The following is a 25,388-nucleotide window of genomic DNA, read 5'->3' on the forward strand; positions in this document are numbered from 1 at the left end:
CAAATAAAGCTTTCTTTTGGTGGTATTTGATCACCTCTGCGGTTTTTATTTTTTGCACTATAAACAAAAAAATAGCGACAGTTTTGAAAAAAAAAAAGTTATATTTTTTACTTGTTTCTATAATAAATAGCCAAATTTAAAAAAAATATATTTTTGGTAAAAAAATAAAAAATCGCAATTAGCGACTGGTTTGCGCAAAAGTTATAGCACCTACAAAATAGGGGACAATGTTTTTTATTTTTTTTTACTAGTAATGGCGGCGATCTGCGATTTTTATTCACATTTATACTGCTATCAGTGCTATAAATATGCACTAATTACTGTATAAATGTGACTGGCATTGAAGGGGTTAATAATAGGGGGTGAGGGAGGGGTTAAATGTGTACCCTGCATAGTGTTTCTAACTGTAGGGGGAGGGGACTGACTGGGGGAGGTGACCGATCTGTGTCCCTATGTATAAGGGACACAGATCGGTCTCCTCTCTCCCTGACAGGACATGGATCTGTGTGTTTACACACACAGATCCACGTCCTTGTCTCTGTAACCGCCGATTGCAGGTGCCTGGCGGACATCGCAGCCGCCAGGCACGCGCATCGGCATCTCAGTGATGCGGCGGGCATGGGCGCGCGCGCTCCCCAGTGGCCCGGAGGCCGTAAAAAGACGGCGACTCAAAGATTTAGAACCACCCTGCGGCCGTATATAGTCGTACGGCCATCAGAAAGTGGTTAAGGCTCAGATTTTTCAGTCTTCTGGTAAGTTTAACCCCCTTGGGGAGAGTGCATCACGTGGTGGATTGAGATCATTGTTTTCCCTGGTGGAAGGTGCATGCTAGGATTACCACTACTGAGACACCATTCAGTACTTTGGATTGTTTACATTACTTTGACTACATCTAAGATTTTCTTTATTCAGTGGTTTTTACCACGAGTCTATCATTATTGATTTTTTAGCGCTGTTTTGTGTATTTTAATAATACAGAGACTGAACTGTTTTATTCTTATACCGTGTTTTTATATTCAATTAGTAGTTCAAATTCTTAAATTTTTTTATTCTTTATTTATAAAAGGGAGGTAGAGAGTACATTAATACATAACTTTCCATCCAGTACATACACAGTCTCTTTCAACTCTTGATACATTTAGGCTGACTTACTATTCCACATTTTACACCTGGATATACACAATAATTTCTATCACTCTGCATATATCCCTCATATCTTCAACAAGTCTCCTTCTTATCGCCCTAGTCTTCAAGCCTAATGCCGCGTACACACAACCGTTTTTCATGACGTGAAAAATGCAATTTTTTTAAATGGTCATTAAAAACGATCGTGTGTAGCCATTAAAAATTTAGAACATGCTCTAAATTTTCGCTTTGCTTTTCACGCCGTGAAAAACGGTCGTGTGGAGGCTTTAACGACGTGAAAAAAACGTGCATGCTCAGAAGCAAGTTATGAGATGGGAGCACTCGTTCTGGTAAAACTAGCATTTGTAATGGAGATAGCACATTTGTCACGCTGTAACAGACTGAAAAGCACAAAGACGGATAAGAGCTAATCGTCTCTCACCAAACTTTTACTAACACGAAATCAGCAAAAGCAGCCCAAAGGGTGGCGCCATCTGAATGAAACTTCCCCTTTATAGTGCCGTCGTACGTGTTGTACGTCACCGCGCGCTTTGCTCAAGCATTTTTTTTTCACAATCGTGTGTATGCAAGGCAGGCTTGACAAGAATCACGCCGGAATTTTTTTTTTTTTTTTCTAGGACATTAAAAATGGTCGTGTGTACGCGGCTTTAGAGATTGTCCTTAGTACCTCCCTTTTTACCTCATAGTCTCTCTAATCCTCCCCTTCATGTTTTCCCTTTGATTTAGTTTTGATTATTTTATAAACGATAAATAAGCAAACAAAAAAAAAAGTTAATATTCAAGAAGCAAACCTAATTTGGCCTTTTAAGTGTCTAAGGTAACAGTGTCCATACTGTGAGCCACAGACGTCTGACATTTGCCAAGCGAATGACAAGGGGCAGGGTCTAGTGCCATATGTGGTTGGGGCTTAAACTCAGCTTAGACAGCTGCTAAGGTTTTATGTACAGGTTTGCCTAGGATTGTAGAGATGTCACATAGATCATGGAGATCTGAAGACTACTCACAGACACAACAGTGCGTCTGTACCTGAGCACTATTGTTACCTTGGGCACTTATTAGGCATGGCCTGGTCAGATTCACTTTAGCTGCCAATTCTTTGTACATTCAATCCATAGAAACAAATCTGAATCTACTGTGTTCTGGTTGAAATGAAGTAGAGTGAACTATTCAACAAAAAATATATTAACATGCAACAAAATTACAAAACTTTTCCTTTTGTTTAATAGTTTGCTTCAAAGCCTCACCCAATGAGAACAAATATTAAGGTGACAACGCCCTCGGGCAAAACAGCTCTCATATATGTAATTCACCTGGGTATTTTTACTCGTTTGTCTGGAGTTTAGCTTTACCATTAAAGTGGTAGTAAACCGCATCTCGCAAGCTCATGTCATAATGTACTAATATGCAACGCATACTAACACAATATGACAGACTTACCCAATAAGCTCCGGTCGTTTGACCGTCCAAGCTTCGATGATGTCACGGTAGCAGCACAGCTCTCTCAATGGATGGCATGCTGTCCATTGAAAGCACGTGTTCATGTAGGATGGGCAGAAAGCAAGGCACAGAGCAATCTCTGTGATTAAATTGACTGTGTTCACACCAAGCAAAATACGATTTTCGGGTAAGACAATAGATGTTCCTGGGAAGTAACTTTTCTTGGTTTTAGCATGGTACAGAAATTCCTTTATCTTTTAAGATCTGGGTTTCAACAGCCATGCCTTTAAAGCCAGAGACTGTGAATTAGGATGGAATAGAGGAATGCAAGATGGCAAATCTGGACTTTTGGGAGGAGACCAGGGTTTGTCTGCTAGAAGTCTGAGTATTGTTATATGTGGGCCTGAGAACACAAGCAGACATTTGTAAAAAAAACAAAAACAAAAAAAAAACAGGTCTTTATTAGTCCCTCCAAAGCTGGTAAACATAAATACCTGTAGTTTCCTTCAGCACAAAGTCAAACAAACAGTTCTAGCAAAAAAAGAAACCACACAACTGGCTCACACACCAATCTCTTGATTCTGCACTGGGGTTCTTCCATGTTTCAAGGTGCCAGGCAGGGGGTTCAGTAACAAGCGTCTCAGTTCCCAAGAGAGTTCACCCTTACAGATTGTGAGCTACTTAACACTGCCTCACTGACACAGTAGCTGATCCCATTCTGCTACCTTTCAAGCCTCCCTTGCCTTGGGCTTAAACCCTTCAGGACCAGAGTCCTTGTAATCAGGGTTTGAAGGTTCTTCCCTCTCAAAACTCTTTGATCCTCCGAAATTCTAGGTCCCTAATACAGAATTCTCAAACCAAAGAGTGCTGGAAATCAGTCCTCGCTCTAGTCAAACTCCCCTGGAACACCTCACCCTGCATGGGTGAGAAACCCTGGGTACTAAACAATGTCTCCAAAACGGTCCCCCTTAAAGGGACCACAACTCAAATATCATGGAAATGTATCTGCTGTCCTGGACACATTCCCAGTGTCCTGTACAGTATTGTCTGTGTACCAGGTTCTTGTGGGCCAGTTTGGTGCAATTAGAATCACTGTTTTCCTCTCTTCCGCTAGGCAGAATTCACAGTGGAGGGAAAGCACAAAATGGCCTAAACTGAGACCAGGGAATGATTAGGGCATCTGAGGCCAGGGCTAGAGGATGCCTGCTTCTGGCAACAGGAGGTAGCTTGTTGTTGCATCTGGAGGCTAGGATGTCCACATCTGGAATCCCCATCTTTGGCAAATTGAACAAATCTTGATGAAGAGACCATTCTTCGTTGTTCAAGAAGTGGTGGCTGAAATAATCTGCCACGTGGACAACAGAAATCGCTGGACAGTGTGTTTCTCTCAATGAGTGTATTGTAGGGACAACCTGACTGCCAAATGTTTTTTTAAAGTTTAATTTCCGCTCTTGACCATGTTCCCTAAACCATCACAGACTGGAAAACTCAATCCTTGATGTCTATAGATTTGAGTGGTTTATAATAGCATAACCTAGTAAAGTGTTGTAAACAAAGTGTTATTGCTGAATTTTAAGTGGAGCTCTACTTTATTTTTTAATTAACAATGACAATTTAAATCATTCAACTCAAATTTAGACACAAAAAAAGCTTTACCATTGAGGAAGTTGAGCTGATTCTCCAACATTTGGTTGATTTCATGGATCCATAACTGTCTAACAGCAGGAGATGTAGCATTCATAATATACATTTCAGTGGAATCTGTAGATCTTGATAGAAGAGCAAACTTGCAAGGATCATTATCAATACATTCCTCCAAACTCAGGCAATTAACCTGTAAGACACAACACAGGTGAGTTTACTATAATCAGTTTGAAAACATATTGTAAAAACTTCCAAATTACTGTTGCTCATTGTTCCAAAAAAATAAAAATCAAGGGCACTCCCAGCATGTCACCCAGAAATTCCAAAGCCTAAAACAGTTAAAACACATCCAGGCGACGAATGTTTCTTGTGCAGAGCACAATCCAAAAGCATATGCTTTGCATGGGAAATATTCCTTGGCTGGATGCGTTTTGTTATTAGCCTTTGGATTTTATGATTAAACAAAGAAGAGACACATCCCTTTGAGAGTTTCCTGAATTTTGTTTTCTTGAATTGCTGGACACTTACATACCAGGAACACAGATACACTGCTGCGATTTTAGAGAGGTCAGAAGTATGGGATCTGTAACTGCAATTTCTTCAGTAAACACTAGTCTGAGCTTCCTTCAGAGTTACTAATGGGGAGTGCCATACATCTATTTTACTTTTACTTTGGTTTTCAAAGATATACACTCAGAGCCCAGTTTGAGTCAAGTCACTGCCTGCTACTGAAGTGTGTGCCGCTCTCTTCCCTTGGAGTTGAAGCTCCACATTGTTGGGCAGAACTGCTGCTCAAATGATACAGCTCATTATTTGCTTATTGAGGGCAGGAGGGGTATGCTTTTGTGGGCCCTTAAGAATGAAGGTCCCTGGGCATCATCCTAATTTGCCTCTCCCAAAAAGCCATCCCTGCTTTTTGTGGTGGATGATGGGGTAAGTTTGGGTGGGGAGGAGAGTGAGAATATTGAAAGATTTTAAATTTTGTCCTATTTTGTAAAAAGGTTTTAAGATTTAAAGTAACTCTGTCAAAGGGCAAATACATGTACAATAACCTAAAGAAAGCACCATTATACTTACAAGTACCTGTCAGGCAGCCTATTTTCTGAAACTTTGCTCCATAAAGGAGTTTTAGGCTGGGTTCACACTGGTATGACAAACACTCCGACAATGGGAGCTCATGTCACATGAAAATCAATGTTTCCCTATGAGAGCCGGCTTAACTGGTCTGACACAAGTCTGTCCGACTTTGAAAATGCTCCCTGCACTACTTTGGTCTGACTGATCCTACTTCAGCCCATTGAATATCACTGAAGAGGGATCAAAGTCAAATCGCTGTCTAAACTGATCTGACTTTGGCATGCGACTCATGCTCTGATGATCTTGAAGGGGAAACCCACGCCCAAAAAAAATAAAAACGGTATTGGTTCCCCCGCCAAGACTTTACCAGACCCGACCCTTTAGTCTGGCATGGATTTTAAGGGGAACCCGCCAAAATCCATAGACTGTTATCCGAGCACGCAACCCGGCCAGTGAGGAAAGGGGGGTGAGGACAAGCAAGCGCCCCCCCTCCTGAACCGTACCAGGCTGCATGCCCTCAACATGGAGGGGTGGGTGCATTGGGGCAGGTGGGACCCTGTGTCCCCTATCCCAAAGCACCTCGTCTCCATGTTGAGGACAATGGCCTCTTCCCGACAACCTGGCCGTTGGTTGTCGGGGTCTGCGGGTGGGGGCTTATCAGAATCTGGAAGCCCCCTTTAACAAGGGGGCCCCCAGATCCCGGCCCCCCACCCTATGTGAATGAGTATGGGGTACATTGTACCCCTACCTATTTATGTAAAAAAAAGTGTCAAAAATTAAATACAGTACACATGTCTTTAAAGTAATTTATTAAGGCAGCTCCGGTGTCTCTTCCAATTTCTTCTCCCCTCTCCCTCTGTTCTTCCTCTGATGTTGACTCGATGCCCTCTCCTACTCCAATGCTGGATGCGCGGTGTGCCACTAATTATAATGGCATGGAGCGTGGTCACTGGGTGACGTCATACAGAGGCCACACACTTCATGACGTCACCGCTTCATCATGACCCAGGTGACGTCATAAGGGGGTGGGGCATCCAAATGGTGTCTCCTGGTGACTCCAACCTATGCCAATATACGTAGTGGCACACCCCAAACCCATCATTAGAGCGGGAGAGATCGTTGAGTTAACAACAAAGAAAGAACGGAGGGAGAATACCCCATACTGGTTCACAGGGTGGGGGTCGGGATCTGGGGGGCCCCTTGTTAAAGGGGGCTTCCAAATTCCGGTAAGCCTCCCACCCGCAGACCCTGACAACCCCGGGCCGTTGGGGGAAAAGGGTGCTTTGGGGTGGGTGCAGGGCCCCCCTGCTCCAAAGCATCCACCCCCTCATGTTGAGGGGATGTGGCCTGGTATGGTTCAGGAGAGAGAGGGGGCATTCGCTCATCCCCAACCCCTTTTTCTCACCTGCTGGGTTGAATGCTCGGATAAGGGGCTGGTATAGATTTTGGGGGGACTCCACGCTGTTTTTTCGGTGTGGGGGGTCCCCTTAAAATACATGTCAGACCGAAGGGTCTGGTATGGTCTTGGAGGGGGAACCCATGCCGTTTGAGTTTTTTGTTTTATTTTGACGTGGGGTTTCCCCTAAAGATTCATACCAGACACAAGTCTGGTATACCAGACTTCAAGTCACAGGGCAAAGTCAGATCCACAGTTGTACGAGTGTGAACCCGGCCTTAGACACCAATATTATTCCACACTTACAGGTGTATGAAAAAGCATTTCTCCTGCTAGCCACTGTGAATATTCCCGTCAACTTACCATTACTACATCCTGCAGTGATTAGGATTTAGCAGGTGAAACCACAGCAGAGGGTGTGTGTGTGTGCTCTCCTATGTGAACTGCCCGAGGAGTCGAATAGGATCAGTGCTGTTAGCTCAGCTACCGTAAATAATAGGATTTTTATAACAGCTTACCTGTAAAAATCCTTTTCTTGAAGTACATCACGGGACACAGAATAGCATAGTAATTACTATGTGGGTTATAGAGTCTACCTTCAGGTGATGGACACTGGCACGCCCTTAAGGCAAGAAGTTCCCTCCCGTATATAACCCCTCCCATACCGGGAGTACCTCAGTTTTGTAGCAAGCAATAAGTGTCCCAAATACCCCAAAAGAGGGGCGGGAGCTCTGTGTCCCGTGATGTACTTCAAGAAAAGGATTTTACAGGTAAGCTGTTATAAAAATCCTATTTTCTTTATCGTACATCAAAGGACATAGAGAAGCATAGTAATTACTATGTGGGACGTCCCAAAGCAATGCCAATGAGGGGAGGGAGACCCCAAAAAAATAAGCCGGGCGCCATCAGACATGAGGAATCAAACTGCAGCCTGCAGAACACTGCGCCCAAAAGCGCTCTCCTAATTTTTTCTTATGTCCAATTGATAAAATTTAGTGAAAGTATGGACAGACGACCATGTTGCGGCCTTGCAGACCTGAGCCATGGAGGCTTGATGATGCACTGCCCAGGAAGTACCCACCGCTCTAGTGGAATGTGCTTTAACCTTAAACGGGGGAACCTTTCCCCTCAAGCCATAGGCTTGAGTAATGACCTGCCGAATCCATTTGGACTTCGACGCTGCCTGCCCACATCTGGGACCTTCTGGCAGGATAAACAATGTATCAGTTTTCCGGACCTGAGCAGTAGCCCTAAGATAGATCTTAACTGCTCTTAATACGTCTAGCGTATGCAAAGACTTCTCCCTTGCAGAACTAGGTTCTGAGAAAAAAGAAGGGAGAACAAGATCCTGATTCAAATGAAAATTAGAAACAACCTTAGGAAGGAAAGCCGGGTGAGGCCGTAGGACCACTCTATCCTTATGGAATATAAGGTACGGTTCCTTACAAGATAAGGCCGCCAACTCCGAAACCCTCCTAGCGGAGGTTATGGCTATCAAAAAAAACACCTTCCTGGTCAGAAGGACCAAAGGAATATGAGCCAGAGGCTCAAATGGTTGTCTCTGCAAGACAGAAAGGACCAGATTCAAATCCCACAGACACAAGGGAATCTTGACTGGTGGATTAAGCCGGATCACACCTTGCAAAAAGGTTTTGATCAGGGAATGTGTAGCTAGTGGCCTTTGGAAAAAAATCGATAAGGCTGAGATCTGGCCCTTAATGGTGCTTAGGGCCAACTTCATGTCTGCCCCTAACTGCAGAAACTCCAGAATTCTGCCAATGAGATACCTCCGTGGATGCCAACCCCTGGTCTCGCACCAGGCCACATAAGATTTCCAAACTCTGTAATAAATAAGTCTGGATGCCGGTTTTCTGGCATTAATCAAAGTAGATGCTACCGAATTAGAGAGACCCCTTCTCTTTAAGATATGGGACTCAATAGGATGGAAGGATGGAATATTGGCCCCTGGGACAATAGGTCTGGCCGAAGCGGAAGGGACCACGGTTGCCCCACGGACATCCTTACAATGTCCGCGAACCAGGCCCTTCTGGGCTACGCCGGAGCCACCAGAATCACTGGTCTTCCTTCCGACTTTACCCGGCGAAGGAGACGGGGTAATAATTGCAGCGGAGGAAACGCATACATTAGGGAGAACTGGTCCCATGGGAACACCAGTGCATCCGTGCCGTAAGCAAGTGGATGCCTTGTCCGGGACAGAAAGTTGCCCACCCTTGCATTGAACCTCGATGCAAAGAGATCGACATCTGGTGTTCCCCACCTCTGACAAATGCTCTGGAAGATGTCGGGGTGAAGAGTCCATTCCCCTGGAAGCACCTGTTGGCGGCTTAGGTAGTCTGCTCACCAATTGTCTATTCCCGGAATGAACACTGCAGATATGCATGGGACATATTTTTCTGCCCAGGTCAGGATTTGATTCACCTCTCTTTGGGCTGCACGACTTCTTGTGCCCCCCTGGTGATTTATGTATGCCACAGCCGTGACATTGTCGGATTGAACCCTGACCGGAAGACTTCAACCTGTCTGACCAAGCTGACAGGGCTAGATGAACTGCTCGAATTTCTAGCAGATTTATGGGTAGAGACCTCTCGGAGATTGACCATTTCCCCTGGAGAGACAAGTCTCCCAGGACTGCACCCCAGCCTAGCAGACTGGCGTCTGTGGTCACAACCTGCCATGAGATGGGAACAAAGGACTTCCCCTTTAGCAGGTTCTGGGGAACAAGCCACCAACAAAGGCTCTGCCGGACTGTCCGGGAGAGGGACATAGGTAGGTCCAAGGCTTGAACTTTTTTGTTCCACGCGGACAGAATGGCGTGTTGAAGTTCCCTTGAGTGGAACTGAGCGAATGGGACGGCCTTGAACGAGGCTACCATTTTCCCCAGTAACCTCAAAACAAGGCTGACGCTTTGTTTTGACTAGTTGAACTAGTTCTCTTAAAGCCTCGAACTTCCTTTGGGGCAAGAAGACCCTTTTTAGCTTTGTGTCTATGAGTAGACCCAAATATTCGAGCCTTTGCACAGGCATTAAGGCTGACTTGTCCAGGTTGAGAACCCAACCCATGAACTCCAGAAATTTTACAGTTCTGTGTACCGCTGAGTTTAGATCGGCCACTGACCGGTCTACCAACAATAGGTCGTCTAGATAGGCTACTATGGATATGCCTTGAGACCTTAAATAGGCTAACAGTGGAGCCAATACCTTCGTGAAAACACGAGGTGCGGTGGCCAGACCAAAAGGTAAGGCCACGAATTGAAAGTGGCGCTGATTTACCGCGAAGCGAAGCAGCTTCTGATGGTCGAGGAAGATAGGAACGTGTAAGTATGCGTCCTTTATACTGATGGACGCCAGAAGTTCCCCTCCTTGCAGGGAGGCAACCACCGACCGGATCGATTCCATCCGGAACGATTGGACCTTTAGGAACTTGTTTAAGGCCTTGAGGTCCAGAATGGGTCTTACATCCCCGTTTGGTTTGGGGACGGTGAAGAGATTGGACCAACAACTTTTCGGATTGAGATGCCGAAAAAGGTTCTCCCAAAGTGGAATCCTCAGAATCCACTACTTCCAACTGACCTTCTGCCAGATCTCCAGAGGGTAAATCAACCTCTTCTGAGGATAGATGCCCCATATTGAGGGACTCCTCAGAGGGAGAGGGGGACCTTGTGCGTTTTTCTCTTGAGAGAGAGGATGCAATTAAGGTCACTAATCTCTGCTCCAGACCCCCCATAGCTGAGGCCAGAGCCTCCTGTGTCACAAAAACTGGAGCAGGCGAGACAAGGGCAGAACAGGCACCTGACAGCCCTGATGGTTCACGCTGGGCCTCTTCCAATTTATCAGGAGAGGAGACAGCCGCAGGAGCATGGCCGATGGCGATCCCTTTGCTTTCTTTGAGCTTCTAGTCCCTGAGCCTTTAGCCATGATAAAGCTGAGGTACTCACAATAATTGCAACTACTTGCGAAACAATAGACCAGCACTGACGCTGCTATTTGATGGTTGGCAAGGTTCAGAGCCCACTATGCGCCCTAAGCAGGTATCACTGTCCAACCACCAGTACTAAATACTGAAAGTATGTGCACAAGATCTATGTGTCCACCGTCAGCCAGGATCAGTGAGGTGGGCTGGAGCATATAAGGACTAGGTGCAAATCACCTGACCTGCTCTGTCCTGTAATCTCGTGTCTCATAGAGAACAGCTGAGATAGACCTCCTGCGCGCATGCGCACGCCGCTGCTGGTTGTGTATCACGAGGCTACGTGCACACACGTAGCCGCACGCGCACACGTCGCCGCACGCGTCCTACGGATCACGCCGCACACACTCGTGCACACCGAAGCAGCGTAGAAATTTTCGCAATTGTGCGCGCGCGTGAGCCTAAGACATAATCAATGTCGCGCGCGCAAGACGCTACGCACTCGTGCATGAGGATGGAGCTCCGCAGCTCCATGTGAGGACCAGGTAAGCCAACTGAAGCCAAACTTTTTGGGCAACTTTCCTTCTGCTTTAAACCTGCACAGGAGGGGCTAACTACTTAAGCATAGATACCCCTCCTCCCCACAGCATACAGGACCATATAGGAGAAGCACAGACAGATAGCTTAGGCAACCATAATGGCTCAAATAAAGGAAGGTTACTCCCAGGACCAAGTCCTGAAGCACCTTCACTTACCTGATCCAACGCTGCAGGACTCTGCATAGACAGACAGTCCAATCTTCGCCCATCACGGAGAGCAGCGTCTGTAGACCTTCAGGGACCGGGGTCCATGGACAGGAACACCACACCCCTGGACCCATATCGCACCCTGTCAGTAAACTTTTGGTATTAGGAAATTGACCAAAGTACTGAATAACCAGGATCCAGCCCTCAAAGAGAAGCATTACAGGCCAAACCCCGTTCTTCTTAACCGGGGCCCGGGTACCGTCCACTTTGGCTCAGAAGCACTTTGGACGGATCAGGATTTCATGGAGGCTTTTTACATCCAATATGGATCCCTCCAGTGGAGCTCCTTGGAGCACATGTTCACTTGTGACCAACACCTTAGACACTGGCGAAAAAACTGAGGTACTCCCGGTATGGGAGGGGTTATATAGGGGAGGGAACTTCTTGCCTTAAGGGCGTGCCAGTGTCCATCACCTGAAGGTAGACTCTATAACCCACATAGTAATTACTATGCTTCTCTGTGTCCCGTGATGTACGATGAAGAAAATACTGCTTTATTAAAGTGTTACTAAACCCAATAATATGAGAATAATTTATCCCCCCGTGCCCACAGCTTATAAATCTTCTTTTTACATTAAAATATTGCCACTATATATCTTTTTGGCTGATCTGTATACCTTGATCACCTGATAAACTGCAGGGTCTGCCTGAGTGCTGAGTATTTAGGTAGGGGGAGATTTCAACTACAGCCTGTGTCCTCATGCTGTTATGGGAGGTAAATCATCTATGAATTAAGTTGAGTTCTTTTTTAGCTACTGGGTATGGGGGAAGGAGGGGGGGACTGGGATGTCATTTAGGATCTGTATAAACACAAAATGGGTGATGTCAATATCATACAGGATCAACAAGATGTTTTACACAATGAGTTATTTTATGTGTATTTTATTTTACACAGCATGTTATTCTGCATGTACAGATTTTACTGTTGTGGGTTTAGCAATACTTTACCAGGGTACTTCAATTGTATTTTTTTTTAAATCTCTAACCGAGTCACTTTAATTAAATGAATCTTAAAAATTAAATAAAAAAAAAAACTGGGGCTCACTGCTGTACACACTTCATGTCCACAGGGATCACTCTTGTGGCCTTGGACTTAAAGGGGTTGTAAAAGTTCATCATTTATTTTCTAAATAGGTTCCTTTAAGCTTGTGCATTGTTGGTTCACTTACCTTTTCCTTCGATTTCCCTTCTAAATGTTTTTTTTCTTTGTTTGAATTTCTCACTTCCTGTTTCTCCTCATGCTTTCCTACCATCATCCGAGCAGTGGAAAGTCATTTAGAACAGCTTACTGAACACCTCACTGAGTAGGAACAGGAAGTGAGAAATTCAGACAAAGAAAACAAAGAAAAAAAAACATTTAGAAGGGAAATGGAAGGAAAAGGAAAGAGAACCAACAATGCACTAGCTTAAAGCGGGGGTTCACCCTAAAAAAAATATAGACTGTTATATCCAGCATACTGCTGACATCAACAGTATGCTGGATTTTTTTTTTTTTGGTCTGTACTTACCTTTTTCCGTCCTTTTCACCCGGCTTCCGGGTTCTCGCTCCCCCGGGAAGTAGGCGTTCCTAAGCTCTGCATAGATGATTGACGTGTGCGTCATCGCCTTCCGAAAATATCCGAGTGGGAGTCGGCACTTTACGGCGCTATACGGCGCCTGCCGTGCGGCTGAAGACAGGCAAGTGTACACATAAAAAAAAAATGACAACGCTACAAGCCTTTATTAAGGCTAGAGATAGGTTAGGCAAAAAGTTAATTTTAGGGTGAACCCCCGCTTTAAAGTAACCTATTTAGAAAATAAAAAAAATTACCTTTACAACCCCTTTAATTTTGAAAAACATCTAAACCAGGGGTCTCAAAGTACCGGACCGGTTTTAAATGGCCCGCAGGCAGGGCGGGTGCCGCGGAAGTGAAGATCGAGGTGCATGAAGAGTAGCGCATAAAGCGTCTGTCATAAGTTCACTTGTCTCTCATGTCACGCTGCTACTCCCCAGCGGCCCCTCCTCTCTTCTCGTCCATCCCCATTTGCTTGTGACATCATCTGAGATGGACGAGAAGAGAGGAGGGGCTGCCGGGGAGTAGCAGCGCGACATGAGAGACAAGTGAACTTATGACAGACGCTTCCTGCGTTACTCTGCCTTTGAAGAAAACAACAAGTAAATGCTGACCTGTGCCCTGGTGTGCTCTCATGTGCCCTGGTGTGCCCTGATTGTGCCCTAAAGTGCTCTCATGTGCCCTGATGTGCTCTCATGTGCCCTCATGTGTCCTGATTGTGCCCTAATGTGCTCTCATGTGCCCTCATGTGTCCTGATTGTGCCCTAATGTGCTCTCATGTGCCCTCATGTGTCCTGATTGTGCTCTCATGTGCCCTGGTGTGCCCTGATGTGCTCTCATGTGCCCTGATGTGCTCTCATGTGCCCTGTTTGTGCCCCATGTACCCTCATGTGCCCCAATGTACCGCCATGTGTCCTCATGTGCCCCATGTACCCTCATGTACCCTGATGTGCTGGGCTCTGTACATCAGGGTACCCTGTGCCCTGTACCCTGATGTGCCATGTGCCCTGTCCTGATGTGCTGTGCCCCATGTGCCCTGATGTGCTCTCATGTCCCCTATGTTCCCTGATTGTGCCCTGATGTGCCCCATGTGCCCTGATTGTGCCCTGATGTGCTCGGATTGTGCCCCATGTGCTCGGATTGTGCCCCATGTGCCCTGATGTGGCCCATGTACCCTGATGTGGCCCATGTACCTTGATGTGCCATGGGGCACATGAGAGCACATCAGGGCACATGGGGCACAGCGCATCAGGACAGGGCACATGGCACATGACATGGCACATCAGGGCACAGCACATCAGGACAGGGCACATGGCACAGCACATCAGGGTACAAAGCCCAGCACATTAGGGCACATGGCACATCAGGGTACAGGGCACATGAAACAGCACATCAGGGTACAAAGCCCAGCACATCAGGGTACATGGGGTACCCTGATGTGCTGGGCTTTGTACCCTGATGTGCTGTTTCATGTGCCCTGTACCCTGATGTGCCATGTGCCCTGTCCTGATGTGCTGTGCCCTGTACCCTGATGTGCCATGTGCCATGTCCTGATGTGCTGTGCCCTGATGTGCTCTCATGTGCCCCATGTTCCCTGGTGTGCCCCATGTTCCCTGATTGTGCCCTGATATGCTCTCATGTGCCCCATGTGCCCTGGTGTGCTCGTATGTGCCCTGATATGCCCCATGTACCCTGATGTGGCCCATGTACCCGGATGTGCCATGTGCCCCATGTACCCTGATGTGCCCCATGTACCCTGATGTGCTGGGCTTTGTACCCTGATGTGCTGTTTCATGTGCCCTGTACCCTTATGTGCCATGTGCCCTGTCCTGATGTGCTGTGCCCTGATGTGCCATGTCCTGTACCCTGATGTGCCATGTACCCTGTCCTGATGTGCTGTGCACCCTGATGTGGCCTGTTGTGCTGTACCCCTATGTGCTGTGCTCTGATGTGCCCTGTACCCTGATGTGCTGGGCTTTGTACCCTGATGTTCTGGGCTTTGTACCCTGATGTGCGCTGTGCCCTGATGGTGAGTGTGTAGTGGTGAGTGTGTAGTGGTTAGTGTGCAGTGTAGTGGTCAGGGCTAATAATGCGTTCGCTGACACCAGTACTGTTTTTGAAGTTTGAAAGTTTGCATGCGGCCCCCCATGGGATATGAAAACTTGTCTTGGCCCTCAGGTAATTTGAGTTTGAGACCCCTGATCTAAACTGTTGATAGACAAATTGATAAAAAAATTTAAAGCCTCATCCCCTTCAGTTGTGCAAGTGTGATATGGGTATTGTCAAGTGAAGCCACAGAGGCTGCTGCTTTCTAAGCCTGAAAATGTCACCAATGATTGCTTGGGATTTGATGGCTGCAGGTATGCTGGTGAACCACAGTTTAGGATATACATCTCATAATATAAAGCAAACCCGACTAGTCTGCAGATAATTATTTGATTAACCACTTAGGCTGCATTCACACCTGAGCGTTTTGTAGCCTAAAGCCTGAAGCTATAAAACGCTAGAGGGGAAAAAATACATTATTCTCTATGGAGATGGTTCACATCTCCACTCCAAAAAGCCTGAAGCCGAATTGGGTGGATTTGGGTGTTTTTGAAAGTTTGTATTCCCATAGAAACGAATGGAAACGCTTGATTCAAGCGTCTAGCGCGACAACAAGCGTTTCTACGGGCGTTTTGTCGCTTTAATCTGTGAAATAGAACATTCACCCAGGAAGAAGATAAAAAAATCTACAAAACATAGCAACAAGTGATGAAAGAGATGATCATTTTTCCTATTGACTAAAATAAAAAACAACGAAGTTCAAAAATGTCAGACAACGCTGTATTCAAACGCGCGAATACGCGCGACAAAAGGCTGGAAAAAATTACCGAAAACGCTATGCTCAGGTGTGAATGCGGCCTTAAGGACTGAGCCTGTTTTTCAGGCTCGGTGTTTACAAGTTAAAAACAATTTGTTTTGCTAGAAATTACTTAGAACCCCAAACATTAGGGGCGTGGTCTGGAGTCGCATGGAGTAAGACGTGCTGAGTGAGAGCTCCGCTCGTGGCTGATCCTTTTCAACAGAATCCTGGGGGAATCCTCCCTACCAACCGAACGCAGGCACATCCACCCCTTCCCCCGATACTCGGGACCAACATGTCGCCCCCTAAGAGACCCGGAGCCCTTGCTAAGCAGGACAAAGGCCGGCATGGTGAGCGGGACACGGGGGAGGAAGATGGCGCCGCCATGCTGCTGGGGGGAGAGGACCGGCCTTCTGGCGATACCGCCCGGGTCCTGGAAGCTATAGCTGCCTGCCAGACTTCCCTCACATCCCGGATCGAAGAGGTGAAGGTGGACATCTCCCATATGCGTCACGACATGCACAAGCTACGCGAGCGGGTGTCGGAGACGGAGCGCAGGCTTGAGCACGTGGAAGATGGCCTACACCCGCTCCAGGTCTCGGTGGAAGGTTTGCAGCATCAGCTGCAGGCGGTGCTCTCCAAGCAGGATGATATGGAGAACCGCCTTCGAAGGTGCAATCTACGCTTTGTGGGGCTACCTGAGCGGTCTGAAGGAGCGGATCCCCCTACCTACCTTGAAAACCTGCTCATCAAAACCTTTGGCAGAGAGGCCTTCTCCCCCACTTTCGTTGTGGAGCGCGCCCATCGTCTAGCCGCCAAGCCCCCTCCTGAAGGTGCACCCCCGAGGACTTTCATTGCTAAATTGCTCAATTACCGTGACCGGGATGCTGTCCTCAGACTCACCCGGGAGAAGGGGAATATCCCACTTGGTAACCTCACCATCGCTGTCTATCCGGACTTCTCATCGGAGGTTCAGAAGAAAAGGGCGCGCTTCACGGAGGCGAAGCGGCAGCTTCGGGTGCATCACCTTCCATACGCCATGCTTTTTCCTGCACGGCTCCGGGTCGTATGCGACGGCAAGGCTCAGTTCTTTGAGGACCCGCAGGCTGTTCTATCCTGGCTGGAGCGACGAGAGGGCGCTGGATCTTCTCACACCTGAACACCCGTCCCTTGCCTGACGTGCTGGCCATCCGTCCCACAGCGCCTACCTTGATATTTCTCCTTGGCATCGTTGTCCCTGCACCTCAGACTTCCTAACCGTGAGTTGGCCGTGTTGCCTTTGGGCCTGCCCCTGCCCCCTTATCTTTGTTTGCCCTTGTGGCCAGCTCGCCCCTCACCTTACCCCCCCAGACGCTGCTTCCCCTACCTTGAGCCACGGGCGGCTCACCCACACAGGTGTCCCACATAATCGGATACCCCCTTGCACCGCTGTGTGCTCTTCAGTTTGGTCGCCCCCCCTGATCGCGCTGGTTGTCCTGGACTTAGGGTAATGTCATCACCCCTGGCAACCACCGCAAAGCCGAGGTTTCCCTGGCCGGCCCCTATCCCCAGACTTTCGGTGGGTGGTGGGGTGTTAAACCTGCTATGCCGGTCCAGTGTTCTTGCAGGACTTGGTTCTCATGCTGACCAAGAAGTTGTTATTTATGTTTTGTGTTTTTTTTCCTTTTTTCCTTGCAAATGTCAATGTCACTGTGTCACTGTGTCACACAACTATTACTGAATACTTTTCTGTGCTTTTGCTCAAGTTAGACGGTCCCTTCAGTGCCCGGTGGGCCTCGCACCTCCCCCGGTCGGTCGCTGGCGAGACCCCCGGGGGACGTGTGACTCCCACCGGATACTCTATGCTTCCATATATGCTTCCTATAACTGTGTGGAGGCGCTGGTGTTCCCTGATCTGCTGGCCACCTCCCGGCTTTTGGGAGGGCGGCCTTTCAGTCCCTGCCCACATCGTACCTACACATGGCATCCCTTAAGGTGGTGACCTGGAACGTGCGCGGACTGGGGGACCGCGTTAAACGCTCGGCAGTCCTCTCACATTTGAAATCCATGCGAGCAGATGTTTCCATTTTGTTAGAGACACATTTAGTGGGGCAAAAACAGCTATGCCTCAGGAAGGCCTGGGTGGGGTGGGTATACCAGGCCCCCCACACCTCTAACTCCCGCGGGGTGGCGGTGCTGGTGGCAAGATCACAGCAGTTCCTACTCCATGAGTTACAGTCAGATCCCCAGGGCCGCTACTTATTTTTGCATGCCACCATCGGGGGCCTTGAGGTACTCCTCCTTGCCTTTTATATCCCTCCCCCCTTTCAATTTGAGGCCCTTCAGCGTGGGGTAGCTTATATGGCTCTACATCCCTCAGTGCCTGCCATTTGGGCAGGTGACTTTAACATGGTCATTTCCCCGTCCCTGGACAGACTGGGTCCAAGCGCCCCGGCGGGTCCCTCGTCGGGGACCACTAGATTTGGTAAGTTTCTAGCTGAATTCGCCCTGACCGACACCTGGCGGCATAGGCACCCGACTCAATTAGGATTCTCCTGTTTCACCCCCTCCCGCGCAGTAATGTCCCGCATAGACCTTATCCTTGTAACCCCCTCCCTTCTCCCGCATCTCTTTGAGGTAGGTTTTGACTCTAGGTCGCTTTCTGATCACTCCCCATACTGGGTCAAACTCAAGCTCCCGTCGCCCCCCGTGGCCCAGACCTGGCGCCTTAACCCCTTCTGGTTGAGAGTCCTCCCTGACCTGGACACCATTGGGGCTGAATGGGACCGCTTCTTCACCACAAATAATGGCTCTGCCGCGGCGGGTCCTGTTTGGGAGGCGTTTAAGCTTCACGTGCGCATGATTCTATCCTCTCGCATCAATAGACACAAGGCCTCGTCCAGGTCGCTGCTCCGCCAAGCGGAGGAGCGGCTTGGGACCCTCGAGCGAGACTTCCGCGCTGACCCGTCGGATAACACCGCCTCCCAACTTCGGCTACAGATTAGGCTAACGGACCAACTTCACCTTGAAAAAGCACGCCAGGGTATTTTTTTCAGTAAGCAGCGTATGTACGAACACGGAGAGCGAGCCGGTCGACTCCTTGCCTATATGGCACATCTGGAACACAAGCCCCCTGTGGTTGTGTCCCTCCGGGCGGCGTGCGGGGCTCTACTATCGGACCCTGACCAGGTGGCCGACGAATTTAGGTCGTTCTACTCGAAGCTATACACCTCCACCTCACAACATACCGCAGAGGAGCTCTCCACTTTTCTGCGGGATGTTACTTTCCCCACGCTATCCGCGGACCAAGTATCTATGCTTGAAGCTCCCATCACTACCGTGTGTGTGGAGACAGCTATGGCAAGCCTTCCCACTTCCAAAACCCCGGGCTCCGACGGGCTTCCCCTCGAATTCTACAAACACTTTCAGGACACTCTCGTCCCCAGGCTGTGCGCGCTCTACAATCATGTCTTCGATACGGGCACGCTCCCCTCCACCATGCGCGAAGCTCTCATTGTTCTTATCCCCAAACCTGGCAAGGACCCCTTACTCCCCGAATCCTACCGCCCCATCTCACTCCTTCAACTGGACGTGAAAATCTTAGCCAAAATCCTCGCCCTGCGTCTCAATAAAATTATAACTAGTCTGATACACCCTGACCAGACTGGGTTCATGCCCAACAAAAACACTGCCTTCAACCTTCGCAGGCTGTACATGAACCTTCAGGCTCAGCATGCGGAGGTGGGCGCTAGAGTAGTAGTTAGCCTAGACGCTGCCAAGGCCTTCGATTCGGTCGAATGGGAATACTTATGGGAGTGCCTTGGCAGGTTCGGGTTCGGCCCTCGCTTTGTGAAGTGGCTTCAGCTTCTTTACCATGCCCCCACGGCGCACATTAGAGTCAATGGTAGAACCTCCTCTCCCTTTCCCCTGTCGCGCGGCACTCGCCAAGGTTGCCCTGTTTCGCCTATGCTGTATGCCCTCGCCGTGGAGCCCCTTAGTATAGCCCTGCGTTGCCATCCTGGGATTAACGGGCTGCGCTGCGGTCGGGTTAATGAGATACTTAGCTTATACGCCGACGATATGCTCCTCTACTTATCGGATGCGGGTCCTTCACTCCAAACAGCTCTCCAAGTTATATCTCAGTTCGGGGAATACTCGGGTTTGCAGATCAATTGGTCAAAGTCACACATCCTTCCCCTGGACCTCGGCCCTCCTACTGCGGCGCAGGCTACCCTTCCACTGGTGAGAACGGACGTTATCAAGTATCTGGGTGTCCTTGTCACTAGGTGTCCCCAAGACTATATACGCCTCAATATAGAGCCACTGTTTCACACTCTGAAAACCAAAACACAAGCATGGTCCCGCCTCCCCATCGGAGTCATGGGCCGCATAAGCCTTGTTAAAATGATTCTCCTCCCTAAGCTACTTTACGCCTTTTGGCATGCCCCGCTGTATATCCCCCCCCGTATTTTTAAATCCATGGAATCCATTATCAACTCATTTATATGGGGCTCCTCCAGGCACAAGCTGCCGTGGCGGGTTCTGAAGTGCCCCTCCAGTCAAGGCGGCGCCTCGGTCCCCGATCTCTTTCTCTATTATGTGGCATCTCAGCTCTCCCACTTTTACTATATTAACCACTCGGACAGGGGGCGCTACCTAGCCATGGTTTGCTCAAAGGCCCCTGGCCCGGTCTCGCACCCCTTCCAGATCCTCTTCTGTGTGCCCCGCGGCTTCCAACGGTCAGGCGACAGGAGTCAAACACTCTTCCACCACCGCAAAATATGGCAAACCGCCCTATCGGTCGGCGAGGCGCCGTCCCCGCACTCTCACACACCCCTTTGGGATAACCCTCTCTTGCCCGAGCTGGCTACGGTCCCAGACCGTGGTCTCTGGGTTAGGAGCGGAATTATCTACCTCACACAGGTTGTTGCTAACGGTTCGGTCAAGACCTTTCAGTCCCTCAAAGATACCCACTCTCTACCAAACCATATGCTCTTTAGGTATCTTCAACTCCGCCATGCACTTGCCACCCAATTTGGCACTGATATCCCAGTACTAGAGATCCCGCTGCCTGTCGACATTGTGCTGGGTTCGGACCCCAAGAAACTGATCTCACAACTCTATTTATATCTCCTCGCACCCTCGGCGGCTGCCACTCTCCAGCGGACAAAGTCCCGCTGGGAACCCGTGCTGGGGGCGGTGTCGGTGGAGGACTGGGACGAAGTTCTCGCTAATTGTAGATTAGTTTCCCCCAAAATCTCCGACCGCCTTACCCAACTCTATATCCTACACCAGTCGTACTTAACCCCATACCGCATCTCGAAATATAGACCGGGTAGCAATCCCAACTGCCCGGGCTGTGATTTTCCCAACGCCTCCTTTTATCACCTCATCTGGGACTGTCCCTGTGTGCAAGGGTTTTGGACCCAGGTGGTCCAATTTCTCCACGATCGTATGGGTTCCCCGCTCTCCCTAAGCCCCCGTCAATGTTTACTTGGGCTCTTTTCGCTGTCTGAGGCCGAGAAACATCTTAATGTCTTTTTGCAAGAGACACTTTTCCTGGCCAGGCTTCAGATAGCGAAAACGTGGATGCGGGGCCCCCCCCCCCTACCCTTCAGCAATGGATTAGAGCTGTAAATGCTCCTTTGCCCTACAAAAAGCTTCTCTATGTTCATAGGGGTTGTCCCGACAAATACCATAAGGTTTGGGATAGATGGTTGGGTGAAGCCTCCACCTGTGTTGCCCCAGATGAATAAAGCTCCATACTATTTACCTCTCCTTTAGGACCCAACTTGTATGCTAGCTATGACCCCGGTTGTGTTCTGCAATTGCACGGGTGGTTAGCCCTTTATTTTAATGTTCTGCTGTATCTAGACGATTGATAATTGGCATTGTACTTTATCCTTGCTTGTGGTGCATGTTGCACCGTTTTATACCCCTTTTTTTTTGTAACACGTTTATATTATGCTCAATAAACGACGTTTTGATTTAAAAAAAAGAACCCCAAACATTATACATTTTTTTCTAACACCCTAGAGAATAAAATGGCGGTCATTGCAATACTTTGTCAAACCGTATTTGCGCAGCGGTCTTCCAAGCGCACTTTTTTGGGAAAACAATCACTTGTTTTAATTAAAAAATAACATTAAAGTTAGCCCATTTTTTTTATATTGTGAAATATAATGTTACGCCGAGTAAATTGATACCCAACATGTCACGCTTCAAAATTGCGTCCGCTCGTGGAATGGCGTCAAAATTTTACCCTTAAAAATCTCCATAGGCGACGTTTAAAAAATTCTACAGGTTGCATGTTTTGAGTTACAGAGGAGGTCTAGGGATAGAGGTATGCGTTCGCTTCTGCGCATGAGCTCGTCGGGATGTGGAGCTTTAATACATTATTATTTTTTTCTTATTATACTTTCTTCCCAGCAGTCAATTGGAGGAGTTTTCCCTCACGGGGCATGCTGGGGAGGGGTATTTCTGTGGCAGAGGCCGTTGTTCGGGGTTCTTCGCGTGTTCCTGGTTCCAGGTGCGGCACCCACCTTTAGGGTGTGCGCCCGTCACGGGCCCCACCACTATGGCCTACCAGGCCGGGGTCGCGTGCTACGCGGAGTTCCTGACTCTGGGCTCTCATAGCCCGGAGCAACCGATGCTGCAAAGGGGCCCCAGTGACTTACTGGGTCTCCACTTCTATTGAGAAGATCCCAAGCTGGTTGCTGTTCGGTGGGGGATCGGTCTGAGGAGAACCCGGAGGCAGGTGATCCAACAAGGCTTGAACGAACCATCGGGGATCTGGGTGACCGGACATTGACAGGTCACATTCAACCTGTCCGTCGGTAACCCCAAAAGACATACTGGGAGGATTCGCTCTACCGTTCACAATTTCAGCACTAGGCCTGTGGCAGAGGTCTCACCTAACATCTTAATTTAATTAGAGCCAAGTCGGTGGCAGAGACTTGTTCCTCCCAGAAGCTTTAAGTGGCGCTCTGGCTGCCAGCCCTGTGAGAGAGGTCTGTCCAGGGGGACTTTACCCACTCCGGCTGGAGTGGCGACGCATACAAATACCATTGCTCCTTCACCAACCTATCCTGGCTACCTCAAGTTTACATGTAGGTCGTGTTTGACCGGGAAAATAAAGCATTTGAAAACGTCAACCAACGGTCCTAGAGGTAATTTAAATATGCCAATCCCAAATCGAATCCGCGGCTCCTCCGGGTGTAGCGCTACATTTTTTTGATTTTTTACACTGTTTTTTTAAACAAAATAAATATTGGGTCACTTTTATTCCTATTACAAGGGATGTAAACATCCCTTGTAATAGAAAAGAGCATGACAGGTCCTCTTGAATATGAGATCTGGTGTCAAAAAGACCTCAGATCTCATATTTGGATCTCATATTTGGACTTAAATGGCAAAAAAAAAAAAAAATTAATTTGAAAAAATGACAACAAAAAAATGTCCCTTTAAGACATACGGGCGTACAATTTGACGTCGCTTCCCCCCTGCAGTGATATGGAGTCGGGTAGGGGCCATCTTCCCCTCATTCGTCTCCATGCACAGCAAGGGAAAGGACTGGAACCGCCGGCAGAGGGCACCGGAGAGCGGTAGGCTCTCTCCCGCCGCTGATAAAAGTCATCTTGCGGCGTTTCCGCCGCAGAGACCACTTTTATCTTGTAGAGGACCGCCGTCTGAAGAAGAGGATACTGGGGTTATGGTAGCTAGCTGCTACCATAACAACGGTATTCCTCTTCAAACACATCACATATAATGACGGTGGGCGGTCTGGAAGTGGTTAAGGAGCTGCATGAAGAAATGGTGGCTTATGCTAAAAACGTTCAACTTACTGAATTTTTTTCCCTACGTCTTTCACTCTCAGATGACAGCTACTTACTGTAGGAGAGCAGAAGTATAAGAAGCCATGCACTGCTGAATTCAGACATTCAAAGCCAAGGATAGAATTTTGAAGTGATAACTTTGTATGTCCAAGAGCATCAAATAAATGGCAAACTAAGATATACTGGTTTTCACCAGACAAATCGGAATTACCACAACTTTAGCTAGTCATTTACATCCTTGGTTTCAGGTGAACTATGTTCCTGATGATTATTTACTGCTATGCGTTAGTTCCTGCTGATGTTTCTTTCTGGTTTTCCCCCATCAAAAAGAACAATCTTTTTTTTATTTTTTTGTGGTTTTGGCAAAAGGTTGTTAATCTTAATATCCAATCAATTGATGCAAAATCGTTCTTGCTTTTTTTTTATGTATTTTTTTTTACTATTTACACATTGATTCACTGAGCACACTGGTAAGGTATCATTATTACAAATTCTGTAGAGCCGAAAAAAAAATCATTGAAACAGCAAGATGGCACTTACCTTGATACTATTTCTAAACAGAAAGCCTGGCAAACAGTATCCTCTCTTTTTATCTAAGGGCTCACTGAAGATAACAATTTGTTCAAAAAGAAACACCCGTCTTTCTTTACAGCATGGTAAAAGTCCTGTGCCTTGATCTGAGACTAGAAATGTATCTTGAAGCAAAAGCTTTCCTTGAGCTAAAATTTTGCCCTGCTAAAAAAAAAAAAGAATTGGATAAACATTTTACAACTAAAACAGAACACTTTGCATATCAGGTTCAAAGTCCATCAAGTCCAAACTATGTGTGTGATTATATGTAATTTTTCAACCTAATTATGTAAATTTTATATGCAACTAAAGAAAATGCAGGGATGATTAAAAGTAGGACTTTAACCACTTCAGCCCCGGAGGATTTGACTGCCAAATGACCAGGCCACTATATGCGATTCTGCACTGCATCGCTTTAACTGACAATTGCGCGGCCGTGCGACGTGGCTCCCCCAAAAAATGTACGTCCTTTTTTTCCTACAAATAGAGCTTTCTTTTGGTGGTATTTGATCACCTCTGCAGGTTTTTATTTTTTGCGCTATAAACAAAAATAGAGCAACAATTTAAAAACATTTTTTACTTTTTGCTATAATCATAAAAAAAAAATATATACCTGTATATAAAAATATCCCCCCCCCCTTCAGTTTAGGCCAATACTGTACGTATTCTTCTGCAACATTATGGCAGACACATCGGACACTTTTGACGCTATTTTGGGACTATTCACATTTATACAGCAATCAGTGCTAAAAAATTGCACTGATTATGGTATAAATGTGACTGGCAGTGGAGGGGTTAACCACTAGGGGGCTAGGAAGGGGTTATGTGTGTACTAGGGATGTGTTCTAACTGTGTGGGGGCAGGGCTTACTGTGACACAACACTGATCGTCTGCTCCCTCTCATCAGGAGCAGCGATCAGTGTCCTGTCACTAGGCAGAACGGGGAGATGCCTTGTTTACACTGGCCTCTCCCTGTTCTGCTGCTCTGTGACCCGATCGCGGGACGCCGGCAGACATCGAGGCTGCGGGTCCCGCCGTCACGGAGCTCGTGGCAGGGGTGCACGCGTGCGCTAGCACAGCGTGAAGTTCAAAGTAACGTAAATATACGTTACTTTGTGCAGCCATGCCATTCTGACGACATATATGTACACGAGCCGGTCGGGAACCGGTTAA

At 47.7% G+C, this 25,388-nt stretch overlaps 1 protein-coding gene across 6 annotated transcripts in view; it reads right to left on the bottom strand.

Moving 5' to 3' along the window:
* TRIO (trio Rho guanine nucleotide exchange factor) overlaps positions 1–25,388 on the bottom strand; it is a 1,129,982-nt gene that overhangs the window by 15,949 nt on the left and 1,088,645 nt on the right. For 4 of the 6 annotated variants that reach the window (XM_040353396.1, XM_040353398.1, XM_040353400.1 and 1 more), the window contains 2 exons: positions 24,186–24,380; positions 4,240–4,417 (listed from right to left, as the gene is read on the bottom strand). In XM_040353396.1, coding sequence (XP_040209330.1) covers positions 4,240–4,417; positions 24,186–24,380 — 373 coding nt within the window. The remainder of the gene's footprint in view (positions 1–4,239; positions 4,418–24,185; positions 24,381–25,388) is intronic. The other 2 variants (XM_040353401.1, XM_040353397.1) reach the window with 1 other exon arrangement.

This window comes from Rana temporaria, chromosome 5, assembly GCF_905171775.1.
Source record: "Rana temporaria chromosome 5, aRanTem1.1, whole genome shotgun sequence".
In the NCBI taxonomy this organism is placed as follows: Eukaryota; Metazoa; Chordata; class Amphibia; order Anura; family Ranidae; genus Rana; species Rana temporaria.